The 18500-nt window shown below is 43.4% G+C and overlaps 1 protein-coding gene across 2 annotated transcripts in view; it reads right to left on the bottom strand.

Annotated features, from left to right (window-relative positions):
• RAB30 (RAB30, member RAS oncogene family) overlaps positions 1–18500 on the bottom strand; it is an 85483-nt gene that overhangs the window by 19575 nt on the left and 47408 nt on the right. For both annotated transcript variants that reach the window (XM_059708326.1, XM_059708325.1), the window contains one exon: positions 2410–2510. In XM_059708326.1, coding sequence (XP_059564309.1) covers positions 2410–2502 — 93 coding nt within the window. In that variant the 5' untranslated portion in view covers positions 2503–2510. The remainder of the gene's footprint in view (positions 1–2409; positions 2511–18500) is intronic.

Here is an 18500-nt window from a genome sequence, read left to right as displayed (position 1 = left end):
TGGGAGGGGTAAAAAGTACACAGAAATGAAAAATAAGGGGTGATGTGCTTACTGGTAAAAATCTGTTAAAAAATGCAAGTGTTTGGGTTTGTTTGTTTTTTTAACTCTAATGACAAAGTTTATGCTTTTAAAAAGAAATACAACATGCCTATGGTTTCAGAGGTTAGAACATACAGAAGATAAAAATGATCAGGCTGAGAACCAGGCGACCTGGGTCTAATACTAGCTTTGCCACTAACATTGATATGTGATACTAAGAAGTCATTTCATCCCTCTAGACCTGAGGTTTTCACCCATAAAATGAGAGGAGTGGGCTCTTTAAGGGACCTTTTGGCAATAAGAGATGGTCAAAGGAATGACTGAAAACTTCTCTACATTTCTGCAGTCTTGTCCTCCTGCCAAAAGCAGGAAAGACTGCTAATGTTGGGTGGAAGTAAAACCAGCTGGAGTTTCCAATATGACGCCACAGTGGTTTTGGCTGAGCGTAAGCTTGTTACTTTTGATTTCACAAGGCTGAGATTTAGCAAAAAGCACGAGACCTATTGTGTTCATTGTCATGGGGAAAACCCTGACATTTCCAAAGGTGACTCTCTGTCCCAATCTGTTTGTCTTATCTAATCTGCCTCTCCAGGTTTTCCCAGAACCACGGACTGTTATTGCTGTGAGGGGACTTGAAGATCACCAGGCCTCTCATGTCCGTCAGGAAGGCAGGTGGGGGGTAAACTACCCGGGCTCAGAGATGAGCCAAGGGCAGAGCTGGCACGAGGACTTGCGTCCTGACTCTCAAGCCAATGTCCTTTCCACGGCACCAACTTGCTCTATGCCTCAGATAAAAGAGCTAGTCTCAACTTGCCCAACTAGCACTTTGTGAAAACTGCTAGATGCATGCATGATAATCCCAAAAAGGATGCCATTCATATCTTTTCCGGAAAAACACAAAAGAAGGTCAACCTCAGAACAATTTCCCACAATTTCTGTATAAAACCAAGTATATAATCTCTGACAATAATTCTCAAAAGGGCAGCCCCAAAGGAAATTTGTACTTAGATCATAAGAGAAGGACTCAACCCAGAGCAGACATTTTATTTAATTCAAGTAGTCCTTCACTGTTCTCAATTCATTCCCATTTAACAGATCTAGAGAAATCAACATATTTGGTTCTGAACCAAAACAATTCCCTCCATTTTCTGGGGGACTTGAGAATGCAATCTGATTGGTTTAATTTGTATTTGAGTTTCAACAATTGAATATAAAAATCAAAATAAATGAACAAGAAATCTAATGAACAAAATAAACTGAATAACATAGAATCAGAAGCATGGAAACATGGGACAGACTGATGGAAGGAAGGGGGGAGAAGGGGTGGGAAGACATTAACCAAAGATCTTATATGCATATATGCATTACCTATGGGCATAGACTATAGGGTGGTGAAGGCCTAGGATAGGGTGAGAACTGGATGGAGGGAGGCAATTTGGGTGGGGGGGGGGAGGGGACATCTGTAATCCTCTCAACAATAAAGACTTTTTTAAAATTAATATTTAGGTTTAATTTGATATCCAGATTCATTTGTTTCCTCCTTTAGATTATTATTAATTAATAATCTATCTATTAATCTAATAATTTGTTTTTTAAATCCTCATCTGGGGATATGTTTATTGCTTTGAAAGAAAGGAAGAAAGGGAGGGAGGGAGGGGAAAAGAGAGAGAGAGAGAGCGAGAGAGATACTCAATGTGAAAGAGAAACATTGATCAGTTGCCTCCCATATGTACTCTGACTAAAGATTGAACTCGAAACTTAGATATGTGCCCTGACCAAGAATCACATCCAAAATCTTTTCGTGTACAGGATGATGTTCCAACCAATTAAACCACCCGGCCAGGGCCTAATCATATATTTCTGATGCCACACACTGAAAACAAAACTACCTGCCCCTTTTCATTAAAAGAAGCAACAAGACCATGGGAGGGTGGTGGTAACCCAGAGAGCCATGCTTCCTTGAGGTGGTTTAAAATCTCTAGCCTAGCCCTAACTGGTTTGGCTCAGTGGATAGAGCATTGGCCTGCAGACTGAAAGGTCTCAGGTTCGATTCCGGTCAAGGGTACCTTGGTTGCGGGCACATCCCCAGTAGGGGGTGTGCAGGAGGCAGCTAGTCGATGTTTCTCTCTCATGGATGTTTCTAACTATCCCTCTCCCTTCCTCTCTGTAAAAAATCTATAATATATTTTTTTAAAAAAATAAAAAATAAAAAGCTCTAGCATAGCCTACAAAAGCTGGTGCGCTTTCAAACGGAGAGTTAATAACTGGCAGCCAAGAAGCTGGCGTGGGGCCAGTCACCTATCCTGTTATTTCTCCTAACCCCACAGGCCACACCGAGAAAGCCAATCTTGGACTTCCGAGTTCTCTTACCTGAGTGAATCGTCGGACTAGGCACGTCTTCCCCACACCAGCATTGCCAATTAAAACAATTTTAAACAGGAAATCATAATCTTCCATACTCATTTACACAGCTGCAAGGCAAACAAACACAGGCAAGAGTGAGATGGGGCCTGGTCAGACTTGCCCACAGAGCTGAAGCTGCGCCGGCCCTGTCTCCTCGGGGAAAGCGGGTCTGACTCATTTGAAGAGCAATTTAATGTTCCCCTCTGGTGACTCTGTCGACGAGAGAGGAACACAGGTGTTTGGTCACAGATGGACTTTATTCCTCCCCAGCCACCTCAGACCACAGAGAGTAAATGACACAGATGTTCTTTCGCCTGGTAACCTTTACACTTCCAAGTAGTCAGGTCGCAGGTCGCTCGTGTGATAAGATGTGTTTTCGCATGGAAAGGAGATTACAGGTCTATGTGCAGAGAAGCTGGGGTGCAAGGCAGCAAGGCAAAGGAGAGTCCATCTCTTTCTCTCTGAATTTCTCATGGATCTTCCCCAAATATAAGTTAAACACCTTCATCATTCCTCTGTCCTAAACTTCACTTGCTATATACAGTTATTTGTTCAAATGTCTATCCTATCCTTGAGGAAAGGGCTTACATCTTTCAGCTCTATTTTCCTAGATCATGGGACAGAGTTACACCTAGTAAATGACGACTCTAGAACAAAATAATTCATTAATGGTCATATTGCTTAAGTCAGTGATGGTGGCGAACCTTTTGAGCTCGGCGTGTCAGCATTTTAAAAAACCCTAACTTAACTCTGGTGCTGTGTAACATATAGAAATTTTTTTGGTATTTGCAACCATAGTAAAACAAAGATTTATATTTTTGATATTTATTTTATATATTTAAATGCCATTTAACAAAGAAAAATCAACCAAAAAAATGAGTTCACGTGTCACCTCTGACACGCGTCATAGGTTCGCCATCACTGGCTTAAGTTATAGCCTTAGTTTCTCCAACTGTGCTAAGAAGAATACTATAGCTCTACCTCAGAGGACTGTTGTGAAGATTAAAAAAAAACAAACCCCACTATATAATAGAGTCTTAGAATCCATAAAGCCCCATCCTAGTGAAAATAATTGTGGTCTATTGAGTACCTACGATAGTACTGTGCTAATCACCATACAGAGATCTCTGCCTTCAAGACCAACATGACAAAAGCTAAACAACAACAAAGAAGTTCAATTCAATTCCAATCAGTAACAGGGCTCATTTCATAAGGTGCAGGCAGAACAAGCCTGGTGGACTCTGGAGGAGGAGGGAAAGGGTGACAGCAAGCCATGAGGGGAAGGATGCTTGGAGAGCTAGAGAAGCCTCAGCCAGCTGGGGAACAAATGACTCAGGGCTTCAGAACAGAAGCAGAGCCCACTGTACTGTCACCTGTCAGGTAGCAAGAGGAATAAGTTCTCTGTGTGCAATGGTTGTTCTCTATGGATCTTAATTTCAACTGGTCCTTGGAAAGATGACTTGACAACCAGGCCAAATGCAGCTGGCAGCTCATTTGGGATTCTGTCTCAGTTCAGGGGACCATGAAAGGAAAACATTTCTCTGTCAAGAACCTGGGTCCATAAGAAGTCACTGTACTTGCTATATGCCAGGCAAGGTACTTGGCACCTTATGTATATTTCCATTTGTTCTCATAAGTCTATGAGGTGGGTATTTATTTATGTTCCCTACTTTACAAGTGAGTAAACAGAAGATAAAGGAAATTAAGAGGATAGCCTGAAGTCATCAAAAGAACTCTAGCATTGGAGCCAGAGAAACCTAGGTTCACACCCTGACTGTGCTGCCTTTTAAGTCTGTGCCTTGAAGGCAAGTGAACATTTTTTAGAGTCTTAACTTCACCACCAGCAAAATGGGGTTAATAACACCTAGACCACAGAGTTGTGATGCTTGAAGTAATTAATGAAAAGCCCCAAAGACAGTATCTGGCTCTTAGTCACCCCAAATCCTCACTGTGACTCACACACTTTCCATGGTCTGGTTTCTGTCTTCATTATTGTCAGCACCATCTCTGCCCATGCTGTAGGCTCACTAGATTTTTTTTTTTTAATTGATTTCAGAGAGGAAGGAAGAGGGAGAGAGAGATAGAAACATCCACGATGAGAGAGAATCATGGATCGGCTGCCTCCTGCAAGTCCCCCACTAGGGATTGAACCCACAACCCAGGCATGTGCCCTTGACCGGAATCGAACCCGGGACCTTTCAGTTCGCAGGCCGACCTTCTATCCACTGAACAAAACTGGCTAGGGCTCACAAGATTTCTTCAGTTTCTTAAACACCACACAGAATGCAACCTCCCCTCACCACTCCCAGCTCAGGTAATTTTTATTCCTCCCTTAGCATTCAGATTAAACATTGCTCTCTCTAGTGTGCTTCTCTGACCTATGAGGGGTGCTGGGCACCTGCTATATGCTCCCACAATACCATTCTCCTCTCCCTTTAGTAGTACTCATCATGCTTTACTGTACTTAATCATATACATCTGTCTCCAACAGCATGTCTCAGCACCTCGGCCACATACACACACACACACACACACGCACGCACGCACGCACACGCGCACACACACACACACACACCACAGGACTGTGAGCAGCATGAGAGTAACGAAGTTGTTCAGTCCTGATTCCAACCCGCCCCCATCATCGTCATTTCACTCTATATTATTAATTCATTTCATCCTCCAAACGATCCTACCTGGTGGACACTATTAACAGCCTAACTTGACAGATGGGGATACTGAAGCAGAAGAGAAGGTAAATAAAAAGTTGTTAAGACCTCACTTAAGTTGTTAAGACAGCCTGGGATCATTTCCCTGAACTACTGCCCTGTAGTGCCTTTCACAGTACCTGGCTCATAGTAGGAGCTTAAGAAAGATCTGACACAGTAAATGATGAAGGTTAAGCACTTAAGAAACATGTGATTTCGTTCTCTGTTCTGGCTTCAAATCCAAAACTCTTTTCCACTGCACTGTTGTAATCTAAATAAGAATCAAGGTCAAACTCTGAACAAAAACTCACGGACAGAGTATGTTCATTAAAACGCAAGCTGTTAACAGTAAAAAGAAAAGAAAACGCAAAGACAGCACAAGGATAGCAGAAAGATTTGAGGCTCTGTGGACCACCCACGGACCACAGCTCCCTGTTTTCATGAGCCTATAAACAGGGAACACAGGATGGGGCTGCATTCTTTTTCTGAGCTTAGACTGTTTGCCACACAGTTACTTCTCCATCTTTGGCAGAGGCCAAAGAAACAAGTAGAGAATCCAGAGATCAGCGTCCAAATATAACAACCTGAGGAACAGGGCTCCTAAGAGAAGGTTAACAGTGCCCAAATCATGCCCTTCAGGAAAGGAAGGCAAAGTGTTACCTGGTCCGAGTCCACGGTCATCGTCAAGTCTCATGTAGTTGACATGAGAGTGAGCCACAGAATAAAAATTAAGGCCCTTCTCCTTTCTTTTCTTTTCTTTTTTTTTTAATATATTTTATTGATTTTTCACAGAGAGGAAGGGAGAGAGATAGAGAGCTAGAAACATCGACGAGAGAGAAACATCGATCAGCTGCTTCCTGCACATCCCCCACTGGGGATGCGCCCGCAACCCAGGCACATGCCCTTGACCGGAATCGAACCCGGGACCCCTCAGTCCGCAGGCCGACGGTCCATCCACTGAGCCAAACCGGTTTCGGCCCCTTCTCCTTTCTATAAGAAATTACTTTAATGCTCTATTGAATTTTTTTTCAAAAAAATAAACATCTGGGAGGAAAATGTTTGGACTCTTTAAAAATGCAGGCTAAGGCTGGACTGTAAACTCCAGGTTACCTGCTGTGGTTACTGTTTTCTTTCCAATAGAAAACACAAGGCTGAGTGAAAAGCTCACACAATTCTCTGGAAACTGCACTCTGAGGAAGCTCTTCTGCTTGGTAAGTAATGTAACAGCTCAGGCATCACCGATCACCAGGTGATGAGGCAGCTTCCCAGGAAGAGAAACCCATTCAGAAGCAGTCAGTTACACCCATCCCTAAACGGGCAGCAAAGTCACACCTTGTCTGGGAAGCAAGCACCTGCCAAGACATGCCACTGGCCAGGCGCTACTCTAGAAACTGTATATTCTATTGATGATGATGATGATAATAATGATGGCTGACACTCAATGTTTGTGATGTGCCAGGTTCTGTTCTACAGGTATTCACTCATTTAAGCCTCACAACAATCCTATAAGGGAGGGACTATTATCATCCCTGGCTTTCAGAAGATGAAACTGAGGCACAGAGAGGTTGTGCTAAAGATATACAGCTAGTTAGTCTTAGGACCAAGATTCAACCCTAGACCCATCAAACTCCAAAGCCCAACTCCTTCCAAAGTAGATGCCACTGTCCCTTGCCTCATGGTTAATAGCACTCTATCTGTCATGAGGGCGGAGGCTCAGGTGAATGGAAGCCCAGCCCCTTTGAACTACGGTGCTCTAGGATCTCCCCACTCTGGAAGCAGCACCCCACATTGATAGGTTCACACACTGATTCCAGATCTACAAGCACCGCTCCTCACTGTGCCCTCCGAGCTCAGGTTTCTTTTAGGAGCTGGACCCAGACTTTTCCCTGCACAGGATGCCCACAATTCCGTCATCGTTCATCCATGTAACCAAGTATCAGGCACAGGGAACAGAGACTGGATCGCTACTCAGATAAACAAGCAAAGCCCCAAATGACATGATCGCCACAATAGCTCTAAATAAATGGAGATATGCCTAAGGTTCAAAACAGGAAAATTAGACAAAGGAGAGAAAAAATGAGTTTAAAAAAGATACAGGAACCATGTACTTTGCAAAGATTAAAAAGAATAAAATTTGGGGGTTGGGGGGAGGATGGGAGCGGATAATGGGGGGAAAAAGCAAACCTATGTAATACTTTCAACAATAAAGATTTTTAAAAAAAAAGACAAGAAAAAAATTCTGGGCAATGTGATTTTGGCAACATAAATCATTTATCAAAGTGACCTTTTGAAAAACAAAACAAAATTGTTTTCACCGTTGTGCATCAGAACACTTCCCCCTTGTCCTTCTGGTCTAGTATAACAGATAACGTCAAGGCTTCTGGTGAATAAAAAGCAAAATCCCTGTCCTGCCTTCTGATCCCCAGCCCCTGCCCAAGAAAAAGATAATTTGAGGATGTGTCCTTGTTCAAAAACCATGTGCCTCACTCAGGTCCTTTCCCTCTCCCAGTCTCAACTGAGACTCTGTAAACTGGAGAGGGGGGAGCAGGAGGAAAGGGTTGGGTGGACAGGTGCCACTACCCCTCCCCAGGACAGCCATTCTCTCATACCACACAGGCAGCAAGACAGTGAAATCAGGAGCCCCGAGTCTGCTGCAGAGCTGTGTTAAGTTTCCTCCTCCATAAAATGGGGATACTATTAGAGCCTCGATCACTGAATTGCTTGGGAGGCAAATAAAATAATACGTGAAATAGTGATCCTTTTTAAAATGAAATACTCACATTTTTTAACCCTCTGACAAGAGTCATATATACAGATTACAGGACATACAGCCAAACAGAAAGGAAAGAAAATCACTTATAATCTTTCCCTCCCCACACCTCTTCCTGGGGATAAGGACAGTTAACACTGTGGTATATACATCCTTCTAGTTTTATTTCTATATACTCACATCTATGTGTATTTATTTCTATATACTCACATCTATATTTCATAAATGTATGGCTTTTAAAACAAAAATGGAATCAGCCCTAGCCGGTTTTGCTCAGTGGGTAGAGCGTTGGCCTGCAGACTGAAGGGTCCCGGGTTCGATTCCAGTCAGGGGCACATACCTGGGTTGCAGGCTTGATCACCAGTAGGGGGTGTGCAGGAGGCAGCCAATCAATGATTCTCTCTCATCATTGATGTTTCTATCTTTCTCTCCATCTCCCTTCCTCTCTGAAATCAATAAAAATGTATTTAAAAACAAAAACAAAAACGGAATCATAACATTATACAAAGTTGTTGTTGTTTTCTATAGAGAAGTATTTTCCCAAAACCCAACATAAGAATTCATGGTTTACAACTATAGACTGTCAGCATCCATTCAGCACTTGCTCCTATAACCTTAAATACTCAGAAATGGAGAGGGGAAGGATAGTGACATACCTTTGAGAAATACTACCTACTACAACCCAACACTGGAGATTTAAAAGTTTCTAAAAATTCCCACAATTAAAAAAACTGGCCAATCTTGTTTAATCCAGGGTTTACCAAGCATGATTGTAGCTCAGAATTATTTTCTCATATAACACCGTTTAACGTCCTTTGCTACTAAGGCTCCATTAAATATTAGTGTAATCAAGTCTATTTTACAGCATTTGAAATCGGGGCCATACAGGTAGGGTTGCTAGATGAAGGAAGGAAGGGAGTAAGGAAGAAAGGAAGGAGGGAAGAAGGGAAAGAAGGAGAGAAAGGCCACCAGTTAAATTTGCATTTCAGATAGCAACAAATAAATTTTAATATGTTTATTCCAAATATGACATGGACATATGAATAATTTTTTAGTATAGAAGTGTGACCCAAATATTGTGTGGGACATACTTACACTAAAAAAATTATTGGTTGTTTGTCTGAAATTCCAATTTAACTGGGCATCCTATATTTTATCCGGCAACCCCCACCCAGGGAAAATCTGAGTCAGCAAGTCCAGTAGAAACAGAGGCCCTAAACACAACACCAAGCCCACCCAGAAGCTGCGGAGGGAGATGGGCAGGGCATAAGAAGCAGTATACGCCTGATGAACCCAAACAACCAAATAGAGAGAATAAAAAGGGGCAGCACGTGACACTGAAGAAGGCATTTCTGAGCTGGGGCTCTTTAGATGCTGGGCAACACTCGGGGACTGGGCTCAGTCTGGCATTCGGGGCTCTGAAGGCAAAGTCTCTCCCTCATGGACAACCCCAGCCACTGTGGGCCTGCCTTCAAGTACATCTAGGCGCATGCACCTGCCCGGCGGAGAAGGGAGTGCTCTACATGTCTACTGCCCCAACTGTCCTTAAGGACAAGAAGCATGCTTCAACAAGACACTCGTGTCTGTATATCCCACCTTGTGCTCAAGATGTATACACTGAATTGAAAGCATTTGATCATGCTTTTGCTCTAACAAGGTTCTGTCTCAGGAAGCTCATTATTGCTTAATTACCAGAAGGCAATTACTAAACATTACTATAATCAACTGCTGCAAGCTTCCTTGCTTTACACCGGCTGTTAATTTCATATTATTGCAAGGTAATTATGCTCCTTGGCTAGGGGTATCAAACACGCCCCGCCCCCCCGCCCCTGTGCCATTCCTGCCCCTCATTCACTGGGCCATATTCTCCAGCCTTTTCATATGGTCCCTTACAGGGTACACAATGCTTTCACAGATGTGATCTCATCCAGACCTGCCAATATCTCATGGACTGGTTCTGGTCATTCAATATGCAGGTGAGGAAACTGAAGGTTTGGGTGACAAAGTGACTCACCCTAAATCACACCCTAGTGAGTTTCGAGGTAACTTCTGTCTCCTAACCACCTGGAACTTCTCCCCTTGCTGGAACACACCATGTAGTCCCAGGTTCCTGAGAATGTGGACCATGATTTGAACACTTAATATGTTCCAGGAACTATGCTGAATGTTTTCCGTATATAATCTTACTTAACCTTCTCAACAGCTCCATTAGATGATTATTATTATTCTTATTCCCATTATACAGATAAGGAAATTGAGCTTCATAGAGGCTAATTTGGTCAAAATTATAAAACTAGTTAGTAAAAGTGCACAAATCAAAATCCACATCTTTATGGGTAAATGTTAAATCGGAATTCTATCTCACTCTTTATGCTAAAATAAATTGCAGATAAATTAAAGATTTGGATTTTTAAAAATAAAAGCATGTAAGTACTAAAAAAAAGCATGCTATATACCAAATCTTAAATTGGCGCTGACCTTCTAAAACTTACTCAAAATCAAGGCCATAAGACAAGGGTGGGGAACCTTTTTTCTGCCAAGAGCCATTTGGATATTTATAACATCATTCACAGGCCACACAAAATCATCAACTTAAAAATTAGCCTGCTATATTTGGTCAAACATTTAATTAACTCACCCCTAACGCCTTGGCAGGGCCAGACCAAATGATTTCGCAGGACTTATGAGGCCCATGGGCTAGCTAGACGTACCCCACCCCTGCCATAAAATAAAGAGATTGACCAGTGACTAATTAAATCTTTTAAAAATTCTATATGGCATAACAACAAAAATGAACTGACTGCAATACATACAGCTAAAGGCTAACTTCCTTAAATGCATAAAGAGTTCCTCCTACAAATCAATAAGAAAAATTGAATAACACAACAGAAAAAAATGGGTAAGGGCCATGAGCAGATAGGTTATAAGACAGGAAATAAAAATGGCACTTACATACTTTTTTAATGATCAGCTTCACTCTTTTTTTTAAAATATAGTTTATTGATTTTTTTACAGAGAGGAAGGGAGAGGGATAGAGAGTTAGAAACATTGATGAGAGAGAAACATCGATCAGCTGCCTCCTGCACACTCCCTACTGGGTATGTGCCCGCAACCAAGGTACATGCCCTTGACCGGAATCGAACCTGGGACCCTTCAGTCTGCAGGCCGACGCTCTATCCACTGAGCCAAACCGGCTAAGACCAGCTTCACTCTTAAGAGTAAATCAAACTCTATAAAATTTATCATTCATAATTGTAAATTATAATTATGTTTTAATTTTAAATATAAATTATAATTCATAATGAAAATTATAATGAATGTTTAATCAGAAACCATTTTTCATTGCAGATTGGCAAAGTTCATTCTGTACTGGAGAGAATATGGAACAATGGGGCACTGGTACACTGCTGGTGGAGGAAAATCCACGCCACCTCTATGGAGGGCAATACTGATTTAAAACAGAAAGGCTATTACAAACCCTCTGACTAGCAATTCCACTTCTAGGAATCTATGCTACACTTATACTGATGAATGTGTACAAGACACTTGGAATAGAATATTCATTACATTACAACAGTGTTTGCAACAGCAAATGTGAAACAACCTAAAAGTCCAGCAGCAGAAAAATAGTTGTACAGTCTGTGGAAACTATACATCAATGTACCACGCAGCCTGCTATGGCAGCTGCAATGTGCAGTAAGTGAAAGAAGGAAGGTGGAAAGTGGTGTGTATAGTAGGAAAAGGGGGCATATTATTATTTATCTGTGGAAGCATGAGGCTCTCTGGAAGGATACAAAAGAAAACCAGCAAGTGTTTGCCTCTGGGGAGGCTTTGGTATCTAGTTCTTTCTAGGAAAAAGATAACCTCCAAATCCTAACAAATTATACTCTGCCCTTCTATTCATTTACAGTAATGCTTAATACAGGGAGAAAGGTCCTTTTTTAAAAAAAAAAAATCTGTTTTGGGTGCTCTGTTTCTCTGTTCTTTTCTTTGTCTGCTCTGCTGCACCCTTTCACATGGCACAGCAGGACTATCCTACCTAGACTCTGGGTACCACTGCTTCTCTATTAAACCATATCTCAGGCCCTAGCCGGTTTGGCTCAGTGGATAGGGCCTGTGGGCCAAAGGGTCTTGGGTTTGATTCTGGTCAAGGGCACATACCTTGGTTGCAGGCTCCTCCCCTGCAAAGGACATCTGCAATGTGCAGTACGTGGTCAGGGCTCATGCAGGAGGCAACCAATCGATGTGTTTCTCTCCCATCGACGTTCCCCTCTACCTTTCCCTCTCTCTTTCACTCTCCCTAAAAGTCAATGGAAAAATATCCTTGGGTGAGGATTAAAAAAATAAACAAACAAACATATCTCAGCACAGCAAGTCCCTGCACGGTAGATTCATTCCTTCAGACCGATTTCCCTCAAAACCAAGTATCCAGTGTATGACAGCCAAAACCGATGGGTAGAACAATAGTGTATCTGTGTCACTGATAAAAGTAAAACTCTGGCACATGTGTATCGAGCATTCCCGCTCTGAAATTACTCTCACTGTACTCTGACACAGAATCTTCCTGAAGAAGCACTCAAAAGAGTGAGTTGCCTCCGGCCATGCAGCATGCCAGCAACAGCCAGAAGAGCATTCCTGGTGGTCTGACACCAAATCAGAGCTGCTACTAGGATGAATAAGGTCTGCAAAGATAACTCCCTACTGAGCAAGGCCAAGGGCATAACCTCCACGGAGGCTGGCATGGAGCCATCGATGAGAGGGAGTTCAAAAACAGCCCCTGGGAATATTTTTAAAGACAAATAAAACTAAAAACAAAGTAGGCCTGAGACCTTCACAGTACTCTTCATAAAAAGCAAAACCATAAAATATCTTACTATTTATAGTCTTTGTCTATATTGTCTTTTATATTTTCCTATTTCCTGGAAATACACAATACATTTGGGATACCAGCCACATAAGAAAATTGAAAATTAAAGCTTTGAAACAGCATTTCATCAGCATTAACCAAAGCAAATGTCTGAATCCGGTTGTTGAAGTAACAATGCTCTGTCACCTTCCAGAGTGAGCAGGTGTCACTGCCCGGAGCATAGGTTGGGTCTCCTACAGGGAGGTGGAAGGAGAAGTGAGGGCCGCTGCACTGGACTCCCCCTGCGTTAACTCCCCAGGCAGAGCTCATTTGTTAGGATACGAAGCACCTGGGCGCAGGTGCTTGACAAAGAGTCTTGGATGCTCCTGGAAATACTAGCACCTTGCTTCCTGGGGGAAAAGAAAGATACCCTTCCTACTCATTAATTCCTTTCCAAGATGGAGAGATTCTATCTGCAAATCATGTTTATTGAACTGATCTAAAAAAAGGCCCTTCCAGACCCAACTTGCTGTTTCCGTCTGCACAAGCAGGCAAGGCTCCCTCTGTTGTCCTCCTCCAACAATAAACAATACCACCCATAAAGAGCTGGGTTGAGGGGGGGGGTAAGGGGGGGGTTGAGGGAGGGGTTGAGGGAGGGTGTTCCCTGGCTCTCCTTGTTGCTCTCTAAATCAGGGACTGTGTCTAATCTCTCCTCTGCAGAAGCCTTCCTGCTCCTGTCTGGCTGCACCGGAAGGGCCTCCTTATCAGCATCTTCAGTCTCCTCCCTGAGGCTGTGCACACAATGCAGCCTGGCCAAGTGGCCAGAGGTCAGGGCTGCAGCCCAGGTGGGACCTAAGGCCCACCAAGGACAGAGGTGTCTCCTTCCCTCCCAGGAGACTCTCACTCCAGCTGAACTCTTTTTTATTTTTTAAATATATTTTATTGATTTTTTTACAGAGAGGAAGGGAGAGGGACAGAGAGCCAGAAACACCGATGAGAGAGAAACATCGATCAGCTGCCTCCTGCACACCCCCCACTGGGGATGTGCCTACAACCCAGGTACATGCCCTTGACCGGAATCGAACCTGGGACCCCCCAGTCCGCAGGCTGATGCTCTATCCACTGAGCCAAACAGGTCAGGCCAGCTGAACTCTTATCAGCTGTTTACGCAGATTCCCTCTGCACTGGAAGCAATTCCCTCTGTACTGGAAGCGGACAAAGTAAAAGGGAAGAAGGTGTCCCAGTGCTCTGGGACTCACATAGATGAGGATAAACTACAGGAATTCGCGAGTCTGTGAAGCTTCTCGGAGAAAACTATCTGGAGCCTAGGAGATCTACACACACCAGCCCATTTCATCCTTGAGACAGCCCTGTTGGGAGGGGTTTCTTAGTTACTGTTACTATCCATAAGCTTTTATATCTAAACAGCACCTCAGGTTTGCAAGTGCTTTGCTAATTATCATATCTGCATCTTGACGAATACCGATGTGGAAGGTAGATATTCTTTCTCAACATGGTCCCCCAATACACACACATACACACACAGCATGCCAAAAGCCATCTGTCACCAAGGACCACAGATTTTCTTTCAGAAATGTTGCTTGAATTCCCTCTCTGTTCCAGCTTGTCTCTACCACACCCACCTGGCTCAGACCCTGGTCAGCTGTCACCCAGCCTGTCTCCTGTACACTTCTAACCAGGTGAAGTATAACATGGCACAACTTTCCTCAATAGCAAGTTTTCAATTTTCATCAAAAGCCTTAACAATGTGCATACTCTTTGACCTAGCAATTCTGCTGCGGGGACTTTTCCTAAGGAATGATTCCAAGATGTGCACAAAGATTTCTTCACAAGAAAGTTCATTCCAGTATGACTTAAAATAAACCCCGCAAATGGAGGAAGGAGTAAACTGCCATCCAACAATAGAGAAGAGATCATACTTTCATAGAGCCACATGATGTAACATGATGAAATATATACTTGAAAGGAAATACATTTTTTATTGATTTTCCTTTTGGGGTGAGGGGGAGTGCCGGGAGCCGGTCCATCCTTGCTGTTTCAAGGGACCTGGCATATATGGCATACTGTTCTTAATATGTTTGCTCACCTTCTTGGCGCTGTGTTTTAACCAAGGTCACCTCTCCGAGAAAGGTTGAATCCCCAGGTAGGGATTTTCCCCTGAAGTTAGGGAGGGAATAAAACCCCTCAACTAAGTGCCAGGCGGGTAATTAATCCCTTTAACTACGAACAATCATGCTTAAACTACATAATCTTTTCTCCCTGGAATGGAGATAAGAAACGCCCTAACCTTTGTAATAGAGATTGATAGGATTGAATCAACTGGTATAAATACAGTTGTAACAAGACAGAAACAGACAGAACTCAGAACAAGACAGCAAGAGACAGAACTCAGACAGGGCTTGGAAGACAGGACCAAGAGAGACAGAGCCTAGGCACAGAACCTACACAGAACGTTCTCTAGGGACAGAAGAACTTCGCTGGCGAGAGCATGCCGGAGGATCCTGGACAGGGACTGGCCTCGGAGCCTGGAGGCAAAGCCTGGTGAGAGAGCATGGCAGGGGATCCTGGACTGAACCTGACTGCGGAGATTGGCAAGAGAACCTGACCAGGACCTGGCCACAGAACCTGGCTGGAGATCCGAAGCAGAACCTCTCTGGAGATCGAGACCATTCCTTCTTCACCGACTCCGTCCACACCTTTGGGGACCCCTGGACCTGCTGGGGTTGGACCCCGGCAGGGGAGAGATACAGAGAGGGAGGGAGGAAGAAAGGGAGAGAGATGGAAACATCAAATGAGAGAGAAACATCAAACGGCTGCCTCCTGCACACCCCCACCTGGAGTTGTAGGGGATCGAGCCTGCAACTTGGGCATGTGCCCTGACTGGGAATCGAACTGGGGACCTCAACCACTGATTCACACCAGCCGGGCAGGAAATACACTTTTTAAATACTTACCACTGGGTGGCAGGATTATAGTTTATGTCCTTCTTTATAGGTTTATGTCTTTTCTAAATTTTCTTCAATAAATATGAAATTTAGAAATAATACACTTTGTTAAAATACCAGTGACCATCCACATTCAACTGGCCCTTCCAGAAATCATGATCTTACTTGGTACAAGCCAAAGCCATCACAGAGTTCAAAGCTGTCATGCACTAAGCTCACTGCTGGGAAATCACTTTAGGGAAAGAACTGAACCAACTCAAAGTGCTAAGTGAACAAAAATGCTCACTACGTCTTATCTAAGAGAATTGGAAACAATCCAAATGTCCAACAAGGGATAGTTCAGCGTGGAACATCAACACCCTGGAATGCAGGGCAGCCGTTAGAAATGCCAATTATGAAAACTATGTAGAAATATGAAATAATGTTGACAATGGGCTATAAAATAAAAGGAATACACAAAGCTGCATTTGTCAGGACTGCGGCTATGAAAAATAAGCATGCATGTGAACAAGGGCACGTCAAACATAAGAACATGTGTTGTATTAGGATTATGGGATTACAAGGAGCTTATTTTTTTAAGTTTTTTTCATTTTTAAGTACATTTTTAACATTGTGCATGTACCACTGACATATTTTTTTTTTTAATGTAGAAAACATAGCACAGGGGAAAATAAATTACCAAAAGGAACACAATCACTGTCAGCATTTTGATATGCTTCTCCCTGTCTCTTTTTCCTGTACCCTGGGTGGGTTTGTTTGGTTTTCATCCGTGTAATCATGTTCAAGTTTTCTGAAAAGAAGCTACAAAATCATTTTGGTTTTTTGAAGACTCCATGAACTTAGCATAAGATCTGTAAGAGAAAAACATCGTGGTGGTTTTTTTCAAGTATTACCAAGAGATCTGACCTAATATAATATCTGCGTGTAACAACAACAACAACAAAGCAGAAATATTTCACCATTGTGACAGAATAGACAGATTGGTCAAAGTTCCTAATGCTTGCAGAAAACTCTTAAGCCTATTTCAGTAGCCATAAACCAGGAACATGCGTTACGAAAGCTGATGTAGTTGGAAATTAGAAGGGATTTTATGAGACTGAAAACAGAAAGATGCAATGATGAACTATGTTTTCAGATCAGAAAAAGCTTGAAGGGAACAAATCCAATCGGTCACTGGGTCCAGAATATTTAACCTCTTTACATCTCTCACATCCATACTCTCCTATGCACTTGCCCTGACCTTCATGGGGGCCAGCCTCTCACACCTGGGCTGCAGCTGCCCTGTGCTGCCTGCTCGCTCTGCCTTCTTCTCACTTCCCCACTCATATGCAGACCTCCCTCCACTCTGCTGTCATCAGGCACAGGCCTAACCGTGCCCCTCCTCCTGGGAGAGAAACAGGGACGGGGAAATCGCATCTAAGCAACACTTGGGCTCTGCAGCCCGTGAGTGAGTGTGGGCCCTGAAGAAAGTGAGAGGGGCAGCTGAGTCTGCTGTCACCACTGAGGGGCTCAGTTTCCACAGGACTGTGACACGCTTTTGTGCTTTTCAAACACCAGGGCCCATCGAGACATGCTGACTATTCATCTCTTACATGTCTACCAGACACTGCCCTCTGTTCCAGGGCTGGGGGAAAGCCGCTGTGTTGGGCTGACTGAGACATGAAATGCCACCGCTATCGTAGCAAACCTCACTCAGGCACTCCTCACTTCTAGAAGAAATGTAACTGCACTTTTGGCCTTAGATGCTTTTATTTTATTTTTTTAATATCTCTTTATTGATTTCAGAGAGGAAGGTAGAGGGAGAGAGAGATCGAAACATCAATGATGACAGAGAATCATTGATCGGCTGCCTGCTGCCTCATTGGTGATCGAGCCCACAAACAGTCTGTGTCCTGCCTCTGCCTTTGGGGCCTTTGGGCAAGTCCCCTATTATCCTGGTGCCTAAGTTTGTTTATTTGTAAACAGGGGTAATAACAGTACCTGTTCCAAAGAAGGTTGTGCAATCAAAGGAATTAATGTAATTCAGCATGAAGAAGTGAACCTGGCACAGAGGAAGCAGTCAATAAATATTAGGTGTTGCCCAGCCGGTGTGGCGCAGTAGTTGAGCATCGGCTCATAAACCAGGAGGTCACAGTTCGATTCTGATCAGGGCACATGCCTGAGGTTATGGGCTTAATCCCCAGTAGGGGGGCATGCAGGAGGCAGCCAATGGATGATTCTCTCATCATTGATATTTCTATCTTTCTCTCCCTCTCCCTTCCTCTATCTGAAATGAATAAAAACATATAAAAAAAATAAATGTTAGGTGCAGCTCCTGTCATTGTTACTGTTGGAGAAAGTTCACAGTCCCTAGCAGGGCACACAAAGCCATCCACAACTCAGCTGCTGCTCATCTCTCTGGCTTTGTTTCTCATGACTTTTGAGTTTCTACCACCTGTTGTGACCACACAGCCACACCAGGCTCCCAGAGTGCGGAGCCTGAGGCAGGTTCATCCTCCACACCTTGACTCACACACCCATTCTCTCCTTGTTGGCTGGAGAGCAGCCACACATCTCTGAAACCCTCCTTCCCCCTCCATGTGCATTAGTCACCCACGCCTTTGTGCCTCCACTATGATCTAAGGAGACTCTCTCCATGAACACTTCATTATCCTCACCGGTTTATGTATCCTGCTTTCCCCACTAGACCTTAAGGACAGAGGCTCCTATGAATTCTTATCTGTGTCCCCAGTGCCGGGCACTCAGTTGTCCCTAAATAAACATTTATTCAA

Source organism: Myotis daubentonii, chromosome 9 (assembly GCF_963259705.1).
Source record: "Myotis daubentonii chromosome 9, mMyoDau2.1, whole genome shotgun sequence".
Taxonomy (NCBI): Eukaryota; Metazoa; Chordata; class Mammalia; order Chiroptera; family Vespertilionidae; genus Myotis; species Myotis daubentonii.
The sequence above is the reverse complement of the archived record's forward strand: the minus strand, read 5'-3'. Positions and strand labels throughout refer to the sequence as shown.